General features: G+C 43.5%; 1 protein-coding gene across 1 annotated transcript in view; it reads right to left on the bottom strand.

The window, feature by feature from the left end:
- The window catches only part of ATP13A1 (ATPase 13A1), a 1,617,817-nt gene that overhangs the window by 851,748 nt on the left and 738,387 nt on the right, over positions 1 to 27,682 (bottom strand). The window contains exon 16 of the mRNA XM_044084778.1: positions 1,022 to 1,147. Coding sequence (XP_043940713.1) covers positions 1,022 to 1,147 — 126 coding nt within the window. The remainder of the gene's footprint in view (positions 1 to 1,021; positions 1,148 to 27,682) is intronic.

Below are 27,682 nucleotides of genomic sequence, written 5' to 3'. Positions count from 1 at the left end.
CGACTCCACCCATTTCCTCTTTCTCCTGAAGTGTTATAGTGCTGAACATTTACTTGCACTCTGTTTTTGCTCCAGCCAACTTCCAGGTCTTCAGACAAGTCTTTGTTAACTTTAATGCTTTCGCTGACTTCCGCTTGCAGTCAACTGTAGCCACAAGTGGTTTATGCTGGGTAAAGACTATTCCTCTCTAGATGCCTTTGCAGTCTCTGATTTTTACCCCAATTCCATGCCCTTACTAGGGAGAAGTCAGAAGCTGCATGTTGGTCACCTCTGTAGATGATATTGTGACTGTTTGGCTTGGCAAACTATGTGTATTTGCCCATGTAAACAGTTTACCAGAAAGAAGTCCAGAATGACCTGTTTATTACTCCTACTGCCCCATGGAATGCCAGTGCTCAGACTCATTGCTACTTCCAACACCGATTTCTCTATCTCAACCAGACTGTGCTTATGGACCATGCTCACAAAAGCATACTCTACTCTAGAAGGAAAGCCTCTGCTATTGGATACTGCCACCTCCAACTGTACCACCTTCAAATGTGCATGAAGCACTTGTGCATTACCCACTCACGCTCTTGAGTTTTAATTTCCTGGTAATGGAGCTGCAAATGGAGCAAAAATTACCTACCTACCAGTCAAATACGAGGATAGCTTATATCAGAAAAGACCACGACAACTATTCATATCTGAAAAAAGATTACATATTTTCTAAAGATACAGATATAGTTCTTACTATATATATATATATATATATATATATATATATATATATATATATATATATATGTATGTATATATATATATATATATATATATATATATATATATATATATATATATATAAAATGGAACACATAGTTTACATGAAATTAACATGTCAAAATATAAAGTGCAAAACAGTGGCAATTTTATACTGATGCGCATGTAGAGACAACCATCAGCATCAGACAACCACTGTCCATGACATAGAATTCTGTTTAGTTACTCAAACTTTTTATATTATGTACTCACAAACGCTTACATGGTGCGATGCATTCTGGATCTCCTTTATAACTGTTTTGGAGTCTGACTTCAAGGGACATGACACCACAATGAACCCTGCAAATTTCAAATTGCATTCTAAGTCTTCACGTTTTATTTCTCGAACCTTAGAAACAGAAAACAAAACTCAGGTGGGTTTTCTATAATGCATCTACAAACTAATTTCATAATGTGCTTTTATATCGGTTTCTATGTAACACTGAATATTGCATTAAAAGTGTGAAATTTCATAAATGTGGATGTTTCGGAACACATAATTTAATTACACCATGAAAAAATATTACAGCAATTATCAATGTAATACAACTTAATGTAATAAATGAAAAACAAATTCTGGCATAGGAACAAACAGAATTTTTTCTGAATGACAGAAATGACAGCTACTACACTCAAAGTGTGCTACGAAACAGTGACTATGCTATGAAACCTGGAAGAAAAGAATTAAAAGTTAACAAATGCTGCGTACCTACCATAACTTCAGACAAGGAAGATCAGGTACATCCTTGACAACTGGACAGACAAAGGTTGTGGACACTAAACACACTCAGCAAAGAAAACATTTCCAGGCTACAAAGCACCTCCTCCCACAGCAATATGGTTCTCTCCTTCTCTCTATATGAGGTTAGCCACAAAAAGCTACAGAAGTGGACGCACAGGATTTTTCAGTGGTGGTGGAAGGTGGGTGGGAATGTTAAGATGGACCTGATCTTCCAGATTCAACACTATGGTAAAGACACCATTTTTGTATCTGGCAGGAGTAGATTCATCTACAGTAACTATAAGGATGCATAATGATGCTGTTGCTACTAGCTGGTCTCCCTTTTGATAGGAGGAGATTCATCTACAGTAACTATAAGGACGCAGAATGATGCTGTTGCTACTAGCTGGTTTCCCCTCTTGATAGGAGGAGATTCATCTACAGTAACTATAAGGACGCAGAATGATGCTGTTGCTACTAGCTGGTCTCCCTCTTGATAGGAGATTCATCTCCAGTAACTATAAGGACGCAGAATTATGCTGTTGCTACATCATCTACAGTAACTATAAGGATGCAGAATGATGCTGTTGCTACTAGCTGGTCTCCCTTCTTGATAGAAGGATATTCATCTACAGTAACTATAACGACGCAGAATGATGCTGTTGCTACTAGCTGCTCTCCCTCTTGATAGGAGATTAATCTACAGTAACTATAAGGACGCAGAATGATGCTGTTGCTACTAGCTGGTCTCCCTTCTTGATAGGAGGAGATTCATCTACAGTAACTATAAGGATGCAGAATGATGCTGTTGCTACTAGCTGGTCTCCCTCTTGATAGGAGATTCATCTACAGTAACTATAAGGACGCAGAATGATGCTGTTGCAACTAGCTGGTCTCCCTCTTGATAGGAAGAGATTCATCTACAGTAACTATAAGGATGCAGAATGATGCTGTTGCTACTAGCTGGTCTCCCTCTTGATAGGAGATTCATCTACAGTAACTATAAGGACGCAGAATGATGCTGTTGCAACTAGCTGGTCTCCCTCTTGATAGGAGGAGATTCATCTACAGTAACTATAAGGACACAGAATGATGCTGTTGCTACTAGCTGGTCTCCCGTCTTGATAGGAGGAGATTCATCTACAGTAACTATAAGGATGCAGAATGATGCTGTTGCTACTAGCTGGTCTCCCTCTTGATAGGAGATTCATCTACAGTAACTATAAGGACGCAGAATGATGCTGTTGCAACTAGCTGGTCTCCCCCTTGATAGGAGGAGATTCATCTACAGTAACTATAAGGATGCAGAATGATGCTGTTGCTACATCATCTACAGTAACTATAAGGACACAGAATGATGCTGTTGCTACTAGCTGGTCTCCCGTCTTGATAGGAGGAGATTCATCTACAGTAACTATAAGGATGCAGAATGATGCTGTTGCTACTAGCTGGTCTCCCTCTTGATAGGAGATTCATCTACAGTAACTATAAGGACGCAGAATGATGCTGTTGCTACATCATGTACAGTAACTATAAGGACGCTGAATTATGCTGTTGCTACTAGCTGGTCTCCCTCTTGATATATCCTTGAATTACCAGGATCCAAAGGAAGAGATGGATCTGGTATCACATCCCGCTTGGGATACTCTGCTTGAGGATCCACAGAAGGCCATGCAGCTGCTGCATCAGTGGCATCAAGGCCTGCAGTCTTGAAAAAGTCCAGTGAGAAAGCTGAAGCTCTAACACAGTTAGCTTTTGGCACTACTGCTAGCGGTTACTGTATTTCAGACAATAAAATCTGATATAGGTAGACACAGACTACCTGGCTTAGCCAGAAAGGGCTGCTTCTGAGCAGCGGGAGTAGTTGTGGAAGACTTTGATGAAAATTGCTTCCTAGTATCTCTTTTGCCCTTGGAAAATTGGAATCTGAAAGGTATCTTAAGAAAAGTGTGTTTTAGAGGAGTAGTTCCTCTGAAATCTTGGAACTGGGGACACAAAAATGTATTTAAGGTTTAGCAGCGCTTTGCTCTTTTCTTGTAATGATTTGAAGAGCTCTGCAGCAGAAGTACCAAACAATGCCTTACTGTCTGGGGGGGGGGGTATCCACAACTGTTGCCTTTATATCATCTGGCAATGGCTGTAGTCTGAGCCAGGAATACCTCTGAAGAACCTACCCAGAAGCAGCCGCTCCGGCTGATGCCTCCACAGCATCATAGCTACACTTAATAGAATGGCGTGCAACTTGAGCAGAACAGTTCAGTATGGAGGATAACTGAGCCTTTGTAGGAGAATCTGGAAGCTCCGAAAGTAACTTACAAGCATCAGAGAGAAGGGTCAAGAAATATTTAGCCATATGGGTCTTGTAGTTTACAGCCCTGAATGCCACAGTAGCTAAAGTACAAATTTTCTTCTGAAGCCTCTCTTTACTCTCGTTGTCGGATAGGAAAAGGGAAGTGGATGGCAACATCTTGGAGGCCTTGTCAGCAGACACAGAAATTGTTGCAGAGTCTGCACAGTGACATTTAAACAGGAATTTGGAATCCTCTGGTATATTACAGAACCTGTCTGGCCTTTTAGGGGCAAGATGAGTCATGGCACTTGCATGCTGCTGAGAAAGCATCTAAAAATGGTGGCAGTACAGGGGATATGGCAGACGGGGAAGGGAAAAATTCATCTGCACTAGGTCATAATACCTTTTTGGATGTTTGACACCTGAGAATCCCATTTAAAGAACTCCTTCATTTTAAGAATGTTCCCAAAGGAAATATCCCTTCCTGGAGAATCTGTGCCATTTGATTCTTCTTCTGGGGAAGCATATCCTAAAGGTGATGAAATTTGGAAAGAATATGCCAAAGACTCATCCCGAGATGAATCATCTTCATCTGATGAAATCTCAGCAGAAATCCTCTTGTGTGAAGAAGTAGGAGTAAAAGAAGAAGGGAGAGAGAGACCGACCTGAAGACTGTCTCATGGCCATGAAAGCATTAAATAGCCCTTGGGAGAAGGCTTACCAATCAGCAGGCTGTTCTTGGGAAGCAGGATTAGTGTGCTTAGTTTTCAGCTTCTTCTTTTGTGAAACATCCATGCAGTGGAAGGACGATGGACCCAACATCGGCCTACGCTCTACAATATTAGTTGGGACATGTTCGCAAACAATGATTTGTGGAATGCCACATAGGCCTTCAGTAACAATGAACCTGGGGTGCCCCCTACTTCTGAAGTGGATGTCTGCGTATCCCCCGAGGATGTGCTAGTAGGATCCTTTATGGCTACCACACCAGTACCTGTGGAAGGTTTGGAGTCTGTAGGCAAAATGGTCTCCAGGCCAACATCAGCCTCTGCAAAGACATCTAGAATCGGAGGAGCAGCGGGTTACATCAGGCTTAGATTTCTTGGCCTTCTTTATTAGTGGCTCACCTGAAGGACCAGAAGTAGCTTGCATATCACATGCTAGGCACTTAAGGCATTGGTTTTCTAGGTACAAATTAAGGGGAGCTAGACAACTATGTAGGGTCTTGGGGGACAAAGGCCTTGCAAATCAAGCAAGAGGTATGGTTGTGGTTAGGGCCCAGGCAAAATAGAAAAATGTTGTGGGAGTCTTTACGTGGAATCTGCCTTCCGCACCGACACCTGCCTTTCCTAGCTAAAATGTAACCTCTGTGAAGACTGCCAGCCTAGCTAGAAAGAATTTTGTAGATAATTCCATGTTTTTGCAAATATTAATATAAGCCACAGGCTTGTTCTCTTAAATGGAAGAAAATTGAGCTAAATGCTGAATGTCAAAAATGTAACAGTGCACTCTGCTGGAAGAAAGCTGATAAGTCAAGCCTTGTATAACTGTTGGATCTCAAACTTGGAGCCGTGGTGTCTGAACCAGCAGATTCTTTCTACTGTTTTGAGACAAGACTTAATTGCTAGATTTTACATATATAACTGTCTTTAATTACTGTGGTTTCCTGACCAGGTACAAGATCAGAGCTATGTTAAACTATGAGCTTCTGTTAGGCTGGGAAACCAGAGAACTGTTAAGAATGATGTAATCTAAAATGATTCAGCAGGATGTATTATCAATTTGAAGGACTTTCTCAGAGACAGAGAGAGCGCATTTCTGGATTTTGTCTAAAGATGACAAAACTCACCAGTACTCTGCTTTTCTCTATATGTAAGTTTATTTAGAAATGTGAATTGTTCTTAGGAAAAGATAGAAAATAGTAAGTTTAGTCTAGCTGTTTTCTATATTGATGTCAGAACTATTATACTGTATTATTTTAAGCATTTTCCTGTGAAATCTGAACTCTTGACTAGCACTATGTAGCAAGTATTGTCTGGTGTTTTTATTTATTATTAAATATTTTTAAACCTGTCAACTGTGGCTGTTTTGTGTAGAGATAACTTAAGCTCTAGAGTACATTGCATGTATATAGTGATACTGGCCAAGTCACTCCAATAGTTTTAGCCCTGAGTCACACTTACTATTTGGATAATAATATTGCACAAAAATAATTGGACACCCTTTGGTAAGGGCCTTTTTTAGTAGCCGATATTAGTGGTTGGTGGCAGCTGGTACTACCTTATAGACTGGCAGGAAGGGGCATAGCTGGAGAACCTGTGCCAGCCTTCCCCAGGAGTGTCTGTGCGGTTGTACATAACTCTTATCTCAAAGTGTGTGTGTGTGTGTGAGCTACTTGGGCAGGGACACAAAGCACTGGTGCTGGAGGTTTTAGCTTGACCACTAGGTTGAGATCTGGACCCTACAGCTGTGCCCGTGGGGAGTCTTATTGGGGATCTGGAAAGAAAGGGAGAAACCAGCCCCAGACTGACTGTGATCTCTGTGTGCTCTTAAGGGAAATTGTACTTTACTGTGTGTGTATTTGTTATCCTTCCCAATGTGGACACCCCTCACTGGTGCTACTGGTGAGGATTGAGGCTCCTTGATTACTGGGCCAGTGCACGGGCATCACAACCTGAATGACAACTGTAGCAAGCAAAGCATTAAGAAAAAAAACAATGGGGCACTTATCTGAGTGGGATCTGCAACTTCTCTGATGAGCAACAAATGGAGAAGATGATCTGACTGGCGGCAGAAAAGTTCTGAGGCTTAGTACATGCTGATATCCACTTTATACCCAAAGTTATTTTATGACCTACATAGGACCGGTACTATGTGCAACGTTGCACGTACCCTACAGTAGCATTAGACTTTTGTATACTGGCCAGATGTATGAGTCAGCCAGTGGCAGACTCCTTCATGTTATGAATACTGCAACATATAAATAAGTGTGTGTGTGTGTGTGTGTGTGTGTGTGTGTGTGTGTGTGTGTATATATATATATATTTACACGTCACACACTGTGTGTGTGTGTGTGTGTGTGTGTGTGTGTGTGTGTGTGTGTGTGCGTAGATATATATATAAAATCTACATACATAGGTTTACTATCACAGTTTCGGACGGCATTCAGTCGAACTGGGATAGTCGAAAGGCTAATTTCCAGTTCACGTAAGGCCGAACCAAAAATGATCGACACAACAACAGCAAATGCTAGTGTGCATTCGATGTTCATAGGATCATAGGAAAGAACAGTTGTGTAAAATCTTACCATAACCATAGATGTCCTTCTCTTCCATGTTGCAGTATTCTTAGTGTGGGATTCCCCACCTGAGGCGACCCGGACATCAGCTCCTATACAAAAGCTTAAACATGCTTGCTGTAGGTGCGTGGGACGTCATAGGTAGGGCCATATACCAGGGACCTTAAATATGACGTCTGCATGCAGAGACCTCAGAACTAGAAGGCCAGTCAGACAGTCCCAAACAGAGTAACAAGTGATGTCAGCCAAAAGTGTAAAGTGTTACATGCTGGCTAGTCTCCTCTTGGTCTAGAGTAGAGCTGCCTACTGCCTAACAGATAAGCCCATAGGCCAAAGAAAAACCTATAGGGGGTAGGAGGGAGGGAAGGAATACTGCAACATGGAAAAGAAGGACATCTATGTTTATGGTAAGATTTTACACAACTATTCTATGTCCTTCTTTTCTTATGTTGCAGTATTCTTAGTGTGGACCACATCTTAAATAGAGGGAAGGGTGGAGGTAGAAGTAGAAGTGGAAGATTCCAGAAAGCCCTGAGGGATTGGTCTAGCAAAACCTGCACTGGCTCTGCAGAAGTGACCCAATTTGTAGCATTTGGTGAAGGTGTGAATTGTGGACAAGGTGGCTGCTTCCAGAATGGATGCTGTGTCCAGCCCTTTGAGGAAGGCCTTGGAAGTAGCCTTGCCTCTGGTAGAATGAGCTCCCAGCCCCTGGGGAAAGTGCTTGCCATGGTGTGAGTGGCGGAAGGAAATGGCTTTTCTAATCCAACAAGAAATTGTTTGGTGACTGCCTTGCCCAGAGCTCTGGGATAGAAGGAAATAAATAGTTGGTTAGATTTTCTGAAGGACTTAGTTTTGTCTAGGTAGAATCTAAGTTGCCTGTGTACATCCAGGGAATGGAGAATCCTCTCACTACGGTTAGTCAGAGAGGGGAGGAAGGTAGGTAGATGAACGGATTGATTTAAGACAGTTTGTTGACTACTTAGGCATGAAGGTTAGTGCGTAGGGTCACCTTATCCTTGTGGAATATGGTATATGGAGGCCAAGCCATGAGGGCCTGTAACTCTGACACTCGCCTAGCGGAAGTTATGGCCACCAGCAGGACAGTCTTCCATGCACACATTTGGAGCATAGCTGTGTTAGCTGGCTCAAATGGGGCTAGTGTTAGTTTTTCCAGAATGAAGTTTAGGTCCGAGGGTAGTGGGATTGGTTTTCTAGGTGGTCTGATACGCAAGATCCCTCTCAGGAAAAGTTTTGCATCCAGCCTGGATAGCAAATGGGGAGCTAGAGGTAGGCAGGCTGAAATGGATGAAAGGTGGACTTTCACTGAAGAGTAGGAAAGGCCATCCTCAATGAGTTCACACACATAGGCAAGGACTAGGGATGGGTCTACCTGGCTGTGTTCCTTGAACTTAGTTTGATACCATCTGAAGAATCTCTCCCATTTTGATAAATATGATTTCCTAGTAGCAGATTTCCTGGCCTCTCTCAAGACTGTAAGCACATCCTCTGAGTGTAGTGGAAAGGGATTTGAAGTTTATCACCCAGAGTGTTAGGCCTAACATCTGTTGGTGAGGGTGAATTAGAGTTCCCTTTTGTTGTGTGAGTAGGTCCACCTTGTAGGGTAACTTGTGGTGATTGTCCTTGGATAATGAGAAAAGTAGGGGGAACAATTGTTGCCTTGGCCAGTAAGGAATCACCAGCAAAATTTTTGGTTTGTCCTTCCTGACTTTCAGTAGGACCTTTTGGATTAGTGGAAAAGCATATAGAAACAATTCCTTCCATGGAATGCTGAAGGCATCCACTCTTCAGGCAAGTGCAGAGTGATCCTTTGTGCAGAATTTGTTCAATTGTCTGTTCGGGGGGGGGGGGGACAGATTCACTTGAGGTGTGCCCCATTGGTGGACAATGTCTAGAAAGGTCTCCCTGTTCAACATCCACTTGTGCTGTAGAGAGGATGTTTGAATATCCACTTGTTTGTTGTCCTGAGAGGGGCTGTATGAGGCCTGCAGGGTCAAGTTGTGTCTGGAGGCAAGTTTCCAAATTTATATAGTTATCCTGCAGAGGAGGTAAGCTGTTGTTCCTCCTTGTTTGTTGAGATAGCACATTACTGTGGTGTTGTCTGTGAATATTTGAAAAGGGCACAGTTGGAGAATAGGAAGAAAAACCTCCAGGGACAGAAAGACAGCAGTCATTTCCCTTACATTGATCGGCTTTTTTTGGAGAGTAGGATTCCATGTCTCCTGTACCCTGAAACTTTTGCAGATGGCTCCCCACCCTAGGTCTGAAGCAACGGTATGCATAAGCTGGGTTGGTGAGGGGATATGAAGTGGTAATTCCGAGTTGTAAAGGATTTATTGAATCCACCACCTTAGTTCTGTTTTGAGGCAGGGCAGAAGGGGGATTTGTTGCTCTAGGGAGTGTTGGTGTTTTGACCACATGTTTTTCAGGTACCATTGGAACTTTCGCATGTGCATTCTTGCTAGGGGAAGCACAGGGATGGTGGCTGCCATCAGCCCCAGGAGTTGCAGGAATCGTCTTGCAGATATCCGAAGAGTTAGTAAAAGGTTTTGGAAGTGACTGGAGTATCCTGGGGAAGGAAAACCCGCATCAGGTCTGTTCTGATCCTGCAGCCCAGACAGATTTTGTCTTGCTGCAGGAGCAAGGAGGATAAGTTGAGGGTGAAACCCAGGTTTTGAAGAAGGGAGGGGGTGAACCTGAGATGATTTTGGAGGAGGTTTCTGCTAGAAGGAGAATGCCGTCTAGGTTGGGATAGATTTGGACACCTTTGGTCTTGCAGTAAGCAATTGCTGGGGCTAGGCATTTTGTGAATACCCTGGGTGCTGTAGATAAACCAAAGGGCAAGGCTGTAAACTGAAAATGAGAGCAGGGCCCAGTAAAACGTAAGAATTTTCTGTTGAAGCATTTTATGGGAATACAGAGATAAGCCTCCTTTAGATCTAGAGTGGCCATGTAGGCCTGGGCTGGAATTAAAGGGAGAAGAGCTTGAAAGATAGCATCCTGAATGATGGTACTTTTAGGAATCGGTTTAGGAAGGATAAATCTATTATTGGTCTCCAAGGCCCATTTTTTTTGGGGACCAGAAAGAGTCTTGAGTAAAATAATTTTTCTTCTTGCCCTGGAGGGACAGGTTCTATAGTTCCTAATCTTAGGAGGTCTAGTAGAGGAAAGAGGTGGATTTGATTTTTTGGGGGAAAGGGGATGGGTTTTTCCTTCCAAGAAAGGAAATATACATTTTGAATGATAGACAGTACCCACTGGTCTGATGTGATGGATTTCCAAAAAGGGAGGCAGTGGGGGAGGCAGGCTGACATAGGTAGATGGGCAAGGCAGTCACACACTGTTGGGTGCACTTCTATCCTGAAAAGGCCGTCTTGGAGAAGGTTGAGAGGTACCTGGTCTGGAGTAGGTTTGACTTGCAGATATGTAGCAGTCCCATCAAGGCAGGATCTGAGATTGCTTTGTATGCCAGACAGAGGTCACCTCTGAGGAGTCTGTATGAAACTAAATAGAGGGACAGGGCTTTTAGTCTATCTGTGTAAGGTAGATGTTTGAGGACCTGGATTCTTTTGGTGAGGAACCTAATGCGGTCTCTACAGTTGCTGCATGTGCTTTGCGAGGTACATGCCGAAGGGGACGTCGTACTCAATAACTGACCTTACAAGGGAAGACTACAAGATGTTATGACCTCCTTGCCACTGGATGAGATACCCTTACTTATGAGGTGAGTCATGTAGAAAGCTTTCCATATAACAGAAGCGACATGGTGGTCAAAGCTCAGGTAGCTATCAACCTGGGTGCCCAAATTCCCCACGACTGACTGCGTGCTTAGGATGCTGTTATTTATGTGATAACACGTGGGGACATCACTCTCCACAAAGGGGATGATAATGTATTTTTTGGCATTCAGCTTGAGGCCATGTTTCTGACACCAGTCATTTGTTTGGGTGATACCCTCTTGGAGGGCATCCACATTACTTGGGGAGTTGATGACCGCACCCAGCTTGCAGTCATCTGCAAATCTGGTCAGCCATAGTCTGCTGGTTTTGGTTTGAACCTCAGAGAATTATATCTCGAATAACAGAGGCCCCAAGACTGATCCCTGGGGTACGGCACTCATTACGGGTCTACTGCTTGAGGTGTCTTCCCCTATTTTGATTAGGTGGGTTCTACCAGTGAGCCAGTTTGCTAACCATCTGATAACATATGGACTGATGTCTAGTTGAGAGAGTTTATCTATTATGCCAGAGTGAGAAATAGTGTTAAAGGCTTTGGCCAGGTCAAACTAGGCTGTGTGTACTGTCTTCCCCTCATCCATGGTTTTGGTGACGGTCTCAAAGAAGTCGACCAGATTTAACAGGCATGACCTCCCCTTGACAAAGCCAAACTGTGTGGGGTCGGGAGTCTGGAGATTGCTAATATCCTTGTTAATGAGGTCCTTGACAATCCACTCCATGGCCTTGCAGATCAGGCTAGTTAGGCTGACGGGTCTATAGTTTCCTAGATCAGTGGATGCTCCACCTTTGTGCAAAGGGATGACAGTAGTTGTCCTCCACTTGGCTGGGACAAAGACGGTCCTCAGGCTTTGGTTGAATAGGGTGCCTAAAGGTGCTGCAAGTTCCTGCCTGAGTTTATGTAGGATACAGCCTTTGATGTTATCGGGTTCCATGGAGGCTGTATTTTTTGCCTTTGAGAGGGCAGTGATGACTTGCTCCCTAGAGATAAGGGGTGGGGGGCAGGTACTGGGGATGTCCTGTTTTACTGATGGGGGTCACAGGAGTGAAGTTTTCACTGAACCTGTCTGCCAGCAGGTTGGCTATATCTACAGGGTTTGTGTATGTGGTGTCCTTGACCACCCGTTCTGAGCAGATCTGGATGCTTCCCTTGAGATTGTGGACATATGTGAAGAAAGCCTTATGACTGTCTTTAGTAGATATGGCCAGTTTGGACTCGAGGTTTGCTTTGGCAGCTTTCATTAGTGCTCTTATTTGCTTAAGGACAGACTGCTTTCAATTAGACACCTGCTCCTTCTTTGTCCTGGACAGCAATTTTTTTTCTTTTTATTATAGAGTTTATTTATTGTAGATGTCCACCAGACAGGTTTACTCTTCCTTGAGGAGGAGGATTTCGTCCCGTCTGAAATTCCTGATTCCATGCAGCTATATAAATGCTCATATAGTACTCTGGTGAAAGTCTGGACATATGTGCCATTTTCTGTGGAGGGGGCTGTGAAGCTGTTTATACCTTCCCTTAAGAGGTTGTAATCAGCTTCCTCATCTCTAGCTTCTTCTTAACTGTCTCACTGCAAATATTGGGTTGATTGTGCAGTATCCTGATCTGAATATGAACTGCTATTCTCCCATCTTACTGTCTGCTACTCTGTAAATTTATCAATCAACCTCTCCAGAACTTTTTATGGAGTGAGACAGCAGTTTTATACCGCTGTACTGCCCACAGTTGTCAATGTCCACCTTGTTCTTGTACAATGGCACTAGCATGCTTACTCTCCAGTCTTCTTGGATACACTTCCTCCATAACTCCAAGTTACCAAAAAAAAAAAAAAAAAAAAAAAAAAAAAAAAAAAAAATCGAGAGAAAGTAGGGGTAACAAGTTGTGAAGAGAAAGAATTTTGAACTTGGGCACTATCACATACTGGATTAGGAAAGAAAGATCCAGAAATGTTCTCCAGGCATTTCCATTCTTCAGCACTCACAACACTGTTGAATAAAATCCTCTTAACAACAGGCAGGAGGAACCGCTTCTATTACCCCTGAGACAGCATGTCCAGGATGGGAGGAAACAGACAGGTTTGTTCTGGCAACTGTGGGATAATTCCCTGGAAAGGAGGAATGTCTTCCCACTCCTACCCGCAATCTTGCTGAATTAGCCTCAGAACTCATGGTCTATGAAGCCCTGAGACACATGCTGTAGGGTAAGAGGAAAGAGAGAGATCTGGTTTCCTGGACAAGAAGAAATCCACTAGAAACCAAGCAAGATTCCCACTGCCAAGTGTGTCATTACTGTATTACCTTCAGATCTCAACTGTCTGAAACTATCTGATGCCACAAAGGAAGGTGAAGTCTCAGAGACATGGAAAGATTGTGACGGTGGGAGGGGGAAGAGCCTGAACAGGCAAATAGTCATGGTGATTGAGAGGACTTTCTTTGTTTTTTAGAGACTATTCCTTTCTTTTTAAATGCTCCTTTGCACTGCTTTTTAAAAACCCTGTATCCCAGTTCCTAGCTGCTTATTTTGTTTATTCTAGAAAGGAACTGAAGAAAGGGAAAATTACTACTTGCTCTGAAAAAGGAGAGCTGAAAAATCTGAGACACACCTTGACTCTCTTTTCCTCCTTTCATCACACCTTTTAAGCATTTCAGCAGTAGACAGGCTAAACCTCTTTATCCAAGGGAGATTTAAAATCTCAGATTTATCATCAGGAAGATTTGGAGAATGAAGCCAAACACATCTCCTCAAAATCCCAACAGCAGCAGCTCTGGAAGAAGAATCAGCAGCATCATAAACATGCTTAATCACAACAGAAACGGGTGTCACAGCAGCATTTTGTGAATTCTTTACTTCAGGAGGAGGAAGACCACCATTAACTCCTGCAAGTTCTCAAAAGTTAACAATCAAAACTTTAGCATACAAGACTGATAGTTTAAAATTCTGAAAGTTGAAGGACAAGGATAATTTTTTTCCCAACTTATCCATTGCTTTCCCATCCTTGTCAAGAGGATGGGGTTAGAAGCGATGGCCTGTTCATCAGAAGCAGATTTGGATGAAGAAATAACTGCAGGTTCTGATTTAGAGCTAGAAAGCAGGTACTTGTGTGTCTGAGGTACCTTACATAACTTGTCAAGACTTCTTGGGAGTACAAGGCTGACCATCAGGTAGGTAGAAGCAGTAAGAAAAAACACTTCCTTATGTAGGCAAGATAGGAGGGGACAGTCACTACTACATTCATATCTAAATGTAACAAATCATAATATATTCTGTATGCCAAAGGAACTTCATTCAGGTCCTCCTGAAAAAGAAATAAAAAACTTTTTCATCCTATATACAAGTGCCAGTTGAAGAAATCTCAACAAGGAAATGTGATGATGCACTTTCCTCATAATTACACTACTCAGCCCGAGAAGAAATTCATGAAATGCAATCCCTCTGCAATGTTTGCTCTTCTGACTTGAAATTCCCTGCCAGAAAGAGAAAGATTTTTTTCCCATTTTTATTGCCTGAAGATTCAGAGGGCAAAGCTTTAATATACTCCTAGGCAAATTCCAGTACATCTGCCCTGTTCAATGAAACAAAGTGGAGAAGTTTTTCCATACTATGCACATTCTTCCTGAAAACAGACAAATAGTAGGTACAGTGGTCCCAGATTCCATCTTCCTATACTGGCCAAGTGAAGATCCTTTGCCTGCACCTTCCCCTGTCAAGGGTAGCCCTACAGCTACAGAGGACACTGATATTCCACCCAGCCTTTCATGGCTGAAAAGGATGCACAAAGATGGCTGGGGGGAAAGAGGCAGTCTGAGGAACAATAAGTGGCAGCAGCAGCAGTCTCGTCAACCAGTGGCTGAGGTAGTAAATGAAGGTGCATGCTTAACACTTGTAAACTCATTTACAATGATTTTTGTTTTCTTTTTTCCATGCTGGGGAAGGTACCACCACAGAAACAGTTGGTTGCTACATATATAGGCCGAGTAAGACATGCTGAAAGCAGGGAATGGACGCTGGATGAATCAGTAAAGTGTGAGGTACAGTACAAGTGGTTCTGAGGTAAGTAAACCACAGTCTCACAGAGGCATAGTATTTTTCCCTCAAAATACAAAGTTTTTTAGTCTAAAATAAACTTTTAATCAAAAGAAAAACTTTTCCTCACAGAAAGATGACTTGAGCATTAACATGTCCATTAAAACTTTAACAGTCCCAAAAAATACAGTTTCCTAGCTCAAAACTAGTTTTGACAAAAAAAGCACCAGTTTTCTTCATAAAAATAAAATAAAAGTGGAAGACTTTCTCCAATAGAGACTTGTCCGACCAGCTCTTGAAGACTGCTAGCTGACAAAAAGCTCCACGGGACCCACTGAAGAAGCTTTCTATTCGGTGGCAAAAAAAGCTCTGAAGCTTTTTGCCCTCCAAATACCCTTTTATAGGGCTCTTCCTGAGCTCCTGACAGATGCAGTGTATGGAAGGCACCCTTAGCTTTTTGGGGTAGGACCCATATAGCTTAGGCTACTTCAACTTTGACTTGTGTTTGAACATCCGATATTGCCTAGGCCAACATGAAGCTATCAACGGCATTTTTGGCCCTCATGTCAACTTGCTATGGCATCCTTGGGATTAAGAGTACTGGAGGGAAGGAGCATAGAGACAGCCCTGACCAATTTATGGAGAGGGTATTTGCTTCCCAATCCAAAATATGGGCATCCTAGTGTAGTATTTGCTCAGTTGTCCATATCCAAGAGAAGGAAAAAATGGTCTACTTCTGGCACACCCTGTAAGAACCATGTCCAGACATATGACCCTGCTTAGCATTCACTCATTGGGGCTCATTACTGTTCTGCTCAGCTGGTCTGTAAATGTATACTCTGGGAATGAGATACACCGAGGGTCAAATATGACTCCTGGACCAACTCCCATGCTTGTACTGTTAACCAGTACAGAGGTCCTGTCTCAAGTCCTCTGGACCCTCAGATCTCCCACATGGGCTTCCCAAGCTGAATCTGTGGAGTCTGTAGTGACTGTCAAAGATCCTGGGCTAAGCTTGAAAAATACTTGCAGGTAAAGCCAAACCTGGCTCATCCACCACAAGTGTTTTCTTCTTGATGCATGGTAATAGCGGAATGGGGCACCACAGGGACTGAGCATGATGGCATCACCTGTTTACTAGCTATCGCTGTAATTTCATCATGTGCAATCTTACCATAGGAACCATCAGAACTGCAAGACGTCATGTAGCCCAAGACATTGAGGAACTCTCTTGTCAAGATCAGTTCTGTTTGGTGCTTGGAGATCATCCTGAAATACTGTGACAGAAAGAGGGCCTTGCTGGAATGAATGAAGCCCCCTCTGCTGCTCCATATCCAGCAGTGCTTCTAAAAATAGCAACTGTCTTGTGGGTTAAAGGTGCAAATTTGGGAGAGAGTCTCAAGGATGTGAAGTAATTAAAAGTAAAATTATCTGCTAGATCTTTTTAGGGATGCTGCCTAATCATCCAGAATGGGTAAATGTGAATGTCCCATATACTGTAAAATGTTACTGAAGTCAAGCAATTTGCAAACAATATGGGTAATGCATGTCAAAAGGAGAGGAGGAAAAATTACAGTTGTGTGCACTTACCATAAATGTAGATGTTCGAGTGTATTCCCTGTTGCAGTCATTACATTTGGGTAATTTGCTGGCAGGTTGCCCTCAGTCGGCCTGAATTCCAAAGTCTTGGGTCCTTCGTCGGTTGCTGTCTTCTCTTCCATGACGTCAGGTTGTCAGGGGTATAAAACATGCAGCCGATGCCATTTTCTTTAGTTTTTCTTGCCCCCGATGTCAGGTGCCCCCAAAAAGGTAGCAATATTATATATCTATATATCTATATACATGCATCAATATAAACTTTACCTTCAATCTACAAGCAAATACACCACATGGGTTGTAGAAGATAGAGAAGGAAAGATAAACTGTAGAATGACAGGGGGATGGCAGGAGGGTAACCTGGACTGCAACAGTGAATACACTCGAACATCTACATTTACAGTAAGTGTACACAACTGTACTATGTTCTTCGTGTTTCACTGTTGCAGTCATTACATTTGGGTAGAATCCCAAAGCTATTGTTGGGAGGCTGGAGCTAAATAGCATTAGGTGTGGTTATAAGGCCCTGCAGCACTGCAGTGGCAAAGCCTGCCCTGGACTTAGAGAGGCAAATGGTAATGCTTTGTAAAGGTGTGAACAGAGCTCCAAGTAGCAGCCTCTACAATGTCTTTGGTTGGTACTCCTCTGAGAAAGGCTGCCGAAGTAGCTGCAGCTCTGGTGGAATGAGACCTAATGCCCTTGGGCACAGGTTTACCATGGTGTAAGTAGCAGAAATGGATGCAGTGGCTTATCCACTTTGAAATTGTCTTTGAGATAGCCTTTCCTTCTGATCCTGCAGCATATGACACCAGTATTTGCTCAGTTTTTCTTAGAGCTTTTGTCTGGCTCAAGTAGAATCTTAGCTGTATGTGTACGTCCAAGGAGTGCAGAATTCTCTCCCCTTTGTTTTGCGGATTTGGATAAAAAGTTGGCAGATCAATTGTTTGGTTTAGAGCCACACTGGAAACCACCATAGGCATAAAAGTAGGATTTGTCCTCAGAGACACCCTGTCTGGGTAAAATATGATAAAAGGCTCTATAGCCATGTGGGCCTATAGCTCTGAAACTCTTCTTGCTGAAGTAATTGCTAGTAGCAGAGCTGTCTTCCATGATAAGAACTTTATATCAGCGGTAGCAGCTGGTTCAAATGGAGGCAGGGTGAGCTTTTCCAACACATAATTGAGGTCCCATGCAGGTAATGGTGATCTTCTAGGAGGCCTTAGGTTTTTGGCTCCTCTAAGATACTGCTTTAGTAAAGGATAAGAAAAATTTGGTGGCTCTGTATTGTAATGAGCCAAAATGGCAGAGGCTTGGATTTTGATTGATGAGAAAGATAGGCCTTTGTCAAGCATCTCAGTTATGTATTGTAATATCCGAGGAATATGTGGTTCTGCTGTATCAGTTCCTTGTGCTTGATTCCAAGCACAGAATCTCTTCCATTTGTCAGCATAAGATTTTCTAGTACTAGGCCTTCTGGCTTCCAAAATGACATCCATCACAGCTTTACTGAGAGGTGTAGTTCGTATGATTACATGATTAGCCATGCTGCCAGGTTCAGAGTTTGTAGTTGATTGTGCAGGATCTGATTGTTTTGCTGGGACAGTAGTTGTGGTCTTTGAGGCAAGGTCCAAGTTGGGTATTGAGACAAGTTCCTTAGGATTGGGTACCAGTATTGGCGGGGCCAGTCCGGGGCTATTAATATCATCTTTGGCTTCTCTTGTCTGACTTTTAGGAGGACCTTGGGTAGAAGAGGCAGAGGCGGGAAGGCGTAAACTGACAGGTTTTTCCAACTAAAGGATAGGGCGTCCACTTTCCATGCTTGTCTGTGATAAGTCCTTGTGCAGAATCTTTTCAAGTGATAATTTTGAGGAGAGGCAAATAGATCTATGTCTGGGCTCCCCCATTTCTCTGTTATCGTGCTGAATACTTGTGGATTTAGTTTCCACTCGTGAGGATCCATAAGGTTTCTGCTTAAATCGTCTGCCAGTGTTCTGTTTTCCTGGCAGGAATTGAGCTTGAAGATTTATTTGGTAGGTCAATGCTGTGTCTCACAGTGCCATGGCTAATCTGCAAAGGGGGTATGAGTGTGTGCCCCCTTGCTTGTTTATATACCACATGACTGTGGTGTTGTCCGTCTTTATCAGCAGTTGTCCTGGATGAAGTAAGTCTTTGAAGGCTGTTAGGGCATTTTGAACAACTAGCATCTCTTTATGGTTGATATGTAGATGCATTTGATTTGGTGCCCATATGCCCTGAATGCATCTTCCTGCCATGTGCCCCCCCCCCCAGGCAAAATCTGATGCGTCTGTTGTTAAGGTTTGGCTGGCAGGGGGTAGAGTGAAGGGCCGTCCCATGTTTTGGTGACAGGCCTTTGCCCACCATAGAAACTCCTGCTGCAGGCAGGGGATGAGAGGAAGCATCGTTTCTAGACTGTGTGAATGTTGACTCCATAAACATTTTAGGTATCACTGAAATTTCCTCATATGCAGTCTTGCATACAGAATTAGTAGGATGCAGGATGCCATGAAGCCCACAGCCTGCAGAATTTGTCTTGCAGAAGACTGGATTTTTGTTGCCATCAGTTTGAAGTAGTCAGTTGCCTTTGTTTGTCTGGCATGAGGTAAGCCACCTGGGCAGTTGGATGCAAGCTTGCACCCAGGAATGTTATCTTTTGAGAGGGTACTAGTTGTGATTTCTTTTCATTTATTGTGTACCCTAGGCATGATAGAAGCCTTTTTACAAACGCCAGGTGTCGTAGAAGAGTGTCCTTGTTCTCTGCTTGAATGAGACAGTCGTCCAAGTAAGGACATATATGAATACTTCTTTGTCTGTAAAATGCAATTACTGGTGCCAGGAACTTTGTAAAGACCCTGGGCACAGTAGATAAGCCAAAGGGCAGTGCAGAGAATTGGTAATGCATTAAGCCAGCCTTGAATCTGAGGTATCTTCTGCACGACTGTCTTATTGGGACATGCAGGTATACCTCTTTTAAGTCTAAAGTCACCAGCCAAGCATTCTTGCCCAGCATGGGCAGAAGCTGTTGCAAAGTGAGCATTTTGAATTTTGGAATATCCAGGTGTGTGTTCAAAATCGATAAATCCAGTATTGGCCGTCAGGCCTTGTCCTTTCTGGGACCAAGAACAGTCTTGAGTAAAAACCTTGTCCTTTTTCCTGCTCTGGTACTGTCTGAATGGCCCCCATATCCATGAGGGACGTAACCTGTTTTTGTGCCTCTGCCCATTGGTTTTTTGGCAGGTCTGGCCAACCATTTGTCATTGGCAGAGTGTGGAAATGGAATCTGTATCCCTGTGATACGATGTTCAGTACAAACTTGTCCTGGGTTATTAACTGCCTATTTTCAGCAAAAAGTGCTAATTTTCCCCCATGGGTGCTGCCAAAAGATAAGTGCTTGGTGTAGGCAGAGGGAAGTCATTGGGATTGCTTTCTGTAGGTTTGCACTTTATCTCCTCCAGATTTGGAGGTGGATGCGCCCCATTGCTTTGACCTGTATGAGTCTTGAGCCTGGTACCTGGAACACTTAGGGCATCTGGATTTGCCCCTTTGAGCTCTGTCTGACACAGGAAAGGACCAATTTTTTTGTAGGCTAGTGTCTACTGAACCTAGGTGGCTGCACTTGTAAGAAATCTTTAACAGTTTGCATAGACTTAGCTTTGTCTTCCATTTTCTTTAAAACCTCTTCTGCCTTAATACCAAACAGAGAATCATGCTGTAAAGGTGCATCTAGCAATTTAACTTTAACATGATCAGGCAAATTTTGTTCCTTTAACCAGGCATGCCTCCTAATCACAGATCCAGTAACTGCGGCCCTGCAGGACGCCTCTAAAGAATCAAACCCACATTGCAAAGTCTGCTTTCCAGCTTGTTCAGCTGCATGCAATAATTCCTGCAATTCCTTATTTTCTGCACATTCTGAAATCAACATCATTTTCTGTTTCAGCAATCCCATAACATGTTGTTGGTACTTAAGCATATGAAATTGACAGTTTAAGGCCCTGATTGCCAAGGTTGCAGATGTATAAATCTTTTTCCCCATCTGTCCAGCGCCCTTGAATCTCTGTCGGAGGGGGTAGGGTTTTTTGCTGTTGAGGCCTTAACTCCCTTTGGACCCTGTGAAATAGTTTCAGGATCAGCAGCAGGGTTCCTAAATAAAAATGTATGAGAGTCAGGGACCCTGTAATACCTGTCAGGCTTATTGGGAGCCTGAGGTAAAGAGCCAGGGGTCAGGCTTGACTCCGAAAAAACATCATCCACAATGTCTAACACAGGGGGAATGGCAAAAGGCTTGTGCTGAGGGAGAAGGAGGAAATCCCTGAGCCTTTTTTGATTCTGAGAAGTCTTGACTCTCTCAGTGAAAATGCTCCCTCAAAGTATGCAAGGTTTCGCCAAATGAATAATCCTCAGGAGGAGATGCAGATGGAATAGACTCCTCAGCATCAGAATCCTCATAAGGAGGTAAAGATAATTCCTGATCAGAAGAGGCATCAGAAGAAATAGAATCCTGATCTGAAGATTCATAGTCAGTGTCTTGCCTAGACTTCTTATCTGGAGGGGGATGGGTACCCCTGATTATGGTAATAAGGTCTTCAGCCATTTTGATCATCTGTTTTTTAGGCATAGAGGTCTGTGCACGTGGCTCAGGCATCAGTTTTTTAGTTTTAGAAGGTGTCTTTGCCTTTGGTTTTGCAGCTTTCGTCGGTTTGATATAAAAATGTTGAGGTCTGAATACACGCTCAGAAGCCGGTGCCTGCTCAGCGGCTCTGGACCCATCCGAGGGAGATACATCCGTCGGTCCAATACCTTGAGTATCTTGCGGCATGCCAGACTTCACATGGGTGTTGGTAGAGGCCTGCGACTCGAAGGTAGCGGGTATCAGGGGCTGCAAAAGCGCCTCACTGAGTACTGGCGACTGGCTTAGGAGAAGCTTCGTCGTCGGTCTTGGATCTCGACTGCCTTTCTCTGTCCTTTTCTTTGCGTTTTTTACGTACTCCGGTAGTCGGATTGCTATTCAACGACATCTCTGGGTAGTTGAATCTGATTCCAAAATACTTAGATGCAAAAATATACTGACGCTTAATAGTACGTTGGTTAAATCTAGCACAAAACCAACAGCCAGACACGTTGTGATCAGGGCCTAGGCAAGGAATTCAGTACAAATCGAAATCCTTATGAGGTATTTGCTTCCCACAGGTAATACAATTATTAACTTTTTCTGACATCGGTAAAAAGCAAGAAAAAAGTTTCCCCAACGGGGTACTTAGCTCTATTGAAGACTTTGGTTCCAAAACTCAAACACAAATATTTCAGTAGTCGGCCGACCAGCACTTGCGAAATGCTTCTGCTTTGGGCACCGTGCGGCAAGAAAGACTAAAGAAAATGGCGGCTGCATGTTTTATACCCCTGATGACCTGACGTCATGGAAGAAAAGACAGCAACCGACGCAGGACCCAAGACTTTGGAATTCAGGCCGACTGAGGGCAACCTGTCACCAGATTACCCAAATGTAATGACTGCAACAGTGAAACACAAAGAACATCTGGTAATGGGAACCCTTCCTTCAAAGCTGAGGAACTGCTTGTCCACCCTGACTATGACTAAGTGCAGACAGACATTTTATTTAAGTCCAGAATGACCATGTGGGCATACGGGAATAAAGGTAGAAGGCAGTGCAATGTTAGCACTTTGAACTTCAGAACCATTAAAATCTGCTGAGTTTTGATAAATCCAAAATAGGATTCAAAGCCCTTCTTTTCTTGGAAGCAGGAGAAGGTGTGAAGTAAAATTCCATATCCTCTTCTTTTTCAGGTATTCTCTTTTATTTGATCCCTGGGATAATAACTGTGTGTGTGGATTTGGTATCTAGGAATTGGTATAATAACTACAAATGTCTGGTTCCCTCAGTCCTTGCCCAATGGCTTCTTTACTTGCACCCAATCATCCTACTCATTCTAAGGGGATAGGAGCTGGTCATCCCAGGCTTACTCAACAGCACTACAACCCTTTATTCCTGAACATGAATCCCCATCAGCTTACTGGTAGTGGGGTGGGGTGGTCTACCCCCTCACTTCTTATCATCTCCTCTGAGTTCCACTACTGCTGTCTCCTGAGGGGAGGCATGCCAAGTTCCTCTCAGCTTCTAGTATTACTTGAACTTTGTCAACATGAGGTCTGGATGGGTCAGTTTCCACCGGGTGAAATATCTAGTGATCCAGGTGTGTCACCCTTGTGGTGAGATACAGCCACCTTCCTTCCCCCAGATGTTTAAAACTGAACACATACATGTACAAAGTAAGCCTTCTGCTAAGGCACTGTTATAATCATATTTGCGACTCTAACCCAAGACTTACTGCACATTGTGCTGGTGTGACTGCCACTGGACCAATAACATCCTCTGGACACTCAAGTGATTCATCTTCCCTTCAACCAGGAAAACCCCACATGGTGGTGGGTCAAACTGCAAACTGTGCGAGTCAGCCAGGTATATTTAGAGCAAGAGGAGAAGTGGGGGAAGCAAGATAAGTGTGCAATGTATTTTGCTGAGTTACAGCCCCAACAGCCACCAGAAAGTACAGTTGTCTACACTTACCATAAATGTAGACACTAGAGTGTGTATTCACTGTTGCAGTCATTACATTTGGGTAATCTGCTGGTAGGTTGCCCTCAGTCGGCCTGAATTGCAGTGTCTTGGGTCCTGCATCGGTTGCCGTCTCCTCTTCCATGACGTCAGGTCATCAGGGGTATAAAACATGCAACCAATGTCATTTTATTCAGTTTTTCTTGCCCCAGACTTCACGTGCCCCCCAAATGGGGAGCAAAAATATATATATAAATAAACAGTAAATATATAAATGCACTTTTAGAAACATAAACTTTACCTTCAAATAAAAGCAAATGCACCACAAAGGCTTTTGAGTATAGTGAAGGAAAGAAAAAGGCATAGAATGGGGGATGGAACTGCAACAGTGAATACACTCGAACATCTACGTTTATGGTAAGTGTACACAACTGTACTATGTTCTTCGTGTTTCACTGTTGCAGTCATTACATTTGGGTAGAATCCCAAAGCTATGGATGGGAGGATGGAACTAAACAGCATTAGGGGCGGCTATAAGGCCCTGCAGGACTGCAGTGGCAAAGCCTGCCCTGGATTTAGAGAACAGAGGTAAATTAAATAATAATGCTTTGTGAAGGTATGAACAGAGCTCCAAGTAGCAGCTTCTAGAAAGTTTTTGGTTTGGACCCCTCTGAGAAAAGCTGCTGAAGTAGAGGCAGCCCTGGTGGAATGTGATCTGATCCCCTTGGGCACAGCTTTACCATGGTCCAAATAGCAGAAACGAATGCAGTGGCTTATCCATTTAGAAATAGTCTGCTTTGATATAGCCTTCCCCTCTGATCCTGTAGCAAATGCTACCAGTAATTGCTCAGACTTTTAGAGATTTGGCCCTGTTTAAGTAGAATCTTAGTTGTTTGTGTACATCCAATGAATGCAGAATCCGCTCCACCTTGTTCTGCGGATTTGGGTAATATGTTGGCAGGTGAATGGTCTGGTTAAGAGCCATACTGGATACCACCTTAGGCATAAAAAAAGGATTGGTCCTGAGGGCCACCATGTCCGGGTAAAATATAATGAAAGGCTCCACTGCCATGAGAGCCTGTAGTTCTGAAACCCTTCTTGCTGAAGTAACTGCCAAAAGAAAAGCTGTTTTCCAAGATAGAAATTTTATATCTGCAGTAGCTGCTGGTACAAAAGGAGGCAGGGTGAGTATTTCCAGGACAAAATTGAGGTCCCATGCAGGAGTTGGTGCTCTCCTGGGAGGTCTTAAATTTTTGGCCCCTCTAAGATACTGTTTAAGCAGTGGATGAGAAAAGAGGGAGGCTCTGTGTTGTAATGAGCCGAGATGGCAGAGGCATGGATTTTTATTGAAGAAAAAGATAGGCCTTTGTCAAGCATCTCAGTTAAGTATTATAAAATCCGAGGAATATTGGGCTTTGCTGTGTCTATTCCTTGTGCTTGGTTCCAAGCACAATATCTCTTCTGTTTATCAGCATAATATTTTCTAGTACTAGGCCTTCCGGTTTCCAAAATGACATCCATCACAAATTTACTGAGAGGTGTGGTTTGAATAATTAGTTGATTAGCTATGCTGCAAGATTCAGAGTTTGGAGCGGAGTGTGCAGAATTTGACTGTTCTGCTGAGACAGTAGATTAGGTATTTCAGGCAAGTACAATGGAGGAAGTTGTGACATGTTCCTTAGAAACAGGTACCAGTGCTGGCGAGGCCACTCCGGAGCAATGAGGATCATTTTTGGTTTTTCCTGTCTGACTTTTATTAAGACCTTGGAGAGGAGAGGAGAGGCAGAGGGGGAAAGGCATAGACTGAAGGGGGTTTTCCAGCTGAAGGATAGAGCATCTACTTTCCATGCTTTTTTGTAATGAGTTCTTGATAATTTTGGGGAGAGGCAAATAGATCTATGTCTGGGCACCCCCATTTCTGTGTTAACATACTGAAGATTTGTTGATCCAGTTTCCATTTGTGGTGGTCCATAAGATTTCTGCTTAGGTCGTCTGATAGAGTATTTTGCTCTCCTGGCAGGAATTGACCTTGGAGATGTATTTGGTAAGTCAAGGCCGTCTTCCACAGGGCCATGGCTAGTCTGCAAAGGGGGTAGGAATGTGTACCCCTCTGCTTGTTTATGTACCACATAACTGTGGTGTTGTCCGTCTTTATCAGTAGTTGTCCTGGATGAGTCCTTGAATGCTGTCAGAGCATTCTGAACAGCTAGCATTTCTTTCTGGTTGATATGCAGATGCTTTTGATTTGGGCTCCATTTTCCCTGAATGCATCTCCCTGCCAGGTGGGCCCCCCCAAGCATAGTCTGATGCGTCTGTAGTTAGGGTTTGGGTGGTAGGGGGTAGAGTGGATGGCAGTCCCTTGTTTTGGTGACATGTCTCTGCCCACCAAAGAAGCTCCTGTTTTAGGCAGGGAATGAGAGGAATCATTGTTTCCAGGCTGTGACAATGTTGACTCTATAAACTTTTTAGGTACCATTGAAGTTTCCTCATATGCAGTCTTGCATATGGAATTAGTAGAATGCAGGATGCCATGAACCCCAAAGCTTGCATAATTTGTCTTGCAGATAACTGGGTTTTTGTTGCCATTTGTTTGAAGTATGTTGGCAGTTGCCTTTGTTTATCTGGCGTGAGGTAAGCCATCTGGGCAGTTGTAGTCAAGCTTGCACCCAGGAATGTAATTATTTGAGAGGGTACCAGTTGTGATTTATTTTCATTTATGGTGTACCCTAGGCATGCTAGAAGCCTTTTTACAAATGCCAGATGTTGAAGAAGAGTGTCCTTATCCTCTGCTTGAATGAGACAATCGTCCAGATAAGGATACATTTGAATGTTTCTTTGTCTGCAGAATGCAATTACTGGTGCCAGGCACTTTGGCTTATCTACTGCTCCCAGGGTCTTTACAAAGGTCAATGCAGAGAATTGGTAATGCAAAAAACCTACTTTGAAGCAGAGGTATCTTCTGCATGATTCCCTTATTGGGATATGCAGGTATGCCTCTTTTAAGTCTAGAGTTACTAACCAAGCATTCTTGCCTAGCATAGACAGTAGCTGTTGTAAAGTCAGCATTTTGGAATGTCCAGGAATGTGTTCAGAATCGATGCCATGAATTGAATTTTCTGGGTACCAGGAAAAGTCTTGAATAAAAACCTTGTCCTTTTTCCTTTTCTGGTTGAATAGCCCCCATATCCATGAGGGACACTACTTCTTTCTGGGCCTCTGCCCACTGGTTTTGTGGGATATCTGGCCATCCGTTTGGAATTGGAAAAGTATGGAAATGAAATCTATACCTCTGGGACACTATGTTTAATACCCACTTGTCCTGGGTAATTAACTGCTAATTTTGAGCATTAAGTGCTAGATGCGATAGTGTTCAATCTCGCCGTTTGTTCTTACACATGGGTTCGGAGCCGATCCTCGGCTCCGTGCCGGCCACTTAGCAAGGCTCTGCATCGAGAAGAAGCTCGAGACCAACCTAACTCCCATAATCCCCCTCTGCCTTTACCTCAGATCTAGTTTGCCGCTGCAACGTTCGCATCATTTTGATGAGCTCGGACCACCTCTAAGCTAAGATTTATTATTTCTTATTTTTTGATAAAAATATTTCTCTTTAAAGTTGATTGTGTGTGTGTGTGAGTAGTGTATCGAGAGTTTCTCGGTTCCGTATATACTTTTTATATACTTTCTTAGAGTTATTCCCTCGGGGCCTACCCCACCCTTTAACTTTTACTGGATTGACTACAGGATTTGACTTTTTATACTGGATTGTCTTTTATACCTGAATTTGACTTGTTAATATGTCTGAAAAGGCTAAATCAGGCTTCAAAAGGTGCCAATGTGGACAGAAAATGTCTGTCACAGATAATCATAGTTCCTGCGTCTACTGTCTTGGCTCTCTCCATCTGCAGGAAGACTGTTCCATCTGCCATTCCTTCAGTGGAAGGGTCATGACAGATAGGCGCAGGAAACTTATGGATAGGGGCCTTTTGAAGCCTGCATTCCAAGAGGCTCTGGATGCATCAGACCAGGCATCTAAATCCTCGAAGGAATCGAAGACGTCGGAGCCCATGTCATCGGCTCCGAGCTCTTCAGTGAAAGTTCGATCACCGGTTCCACAGGCTTCGGGACCGAGTGTTGAACTTCTGTCAGTTACCGAGCCTCGAGTCTTGGAACCGGTGACGGAGCTTCCTCCTCCTGTACTTTTGAGGTCGGCTCCGTCTTCGATTCCTTCGATGCGTTCTTCTAGGCCCCTCTCCGACACCGATGTAGACCGCGTGGTGCAGAAATTGATGGAGAATACGGCCTTGTCCAAACTTATTGCTGTCTCCTCTCAGTTGGTGTCGAGACTCGAAGGCCTTCCCTTATCTCCACCTGTTCCTCCTCCGAGGCCTATCCAGTCTTTGGAGCCGGGAGAAGCTGACCTGATGATTGTGGAGCCCTCGGTGCCAGAACCGTCTTTTTCTCGGTCGGCACCGTTCACCTCGACTCCGACGGAACCAGTACCGGAGTCACGGAGCCGAAGATCCATCCTTGGTTCGGGGACCGAGAGTCGAACCGATGCTTCGGTTCCGACTCTCCCTCTCGGAGCCTTGGCTCGGATCGACTCGGCTCCGTCCA

The sequence above is a fragment of the Protopterus annectens genome, chromosome 9.part0 (assembly GCF_019279795.1).
Source record: "Protopterus annectens isolate FY-2018-M chromosome 9.part0, PAN1.0, whole genome shotgun sequence".
In the NCBI taxonomy this organism is placed as follows: domain Eukaryota; kingdom Metazoa; phylum Chordata; order Ceratodontiformes; family Protopteridae; genus Protopterus; species Protopterus annectens.
The sequence above is the reverse complement of the archived record's forward strand: the minus strand, read 5'-3'. Positions and strand labels throughout refer to the sequence as shown.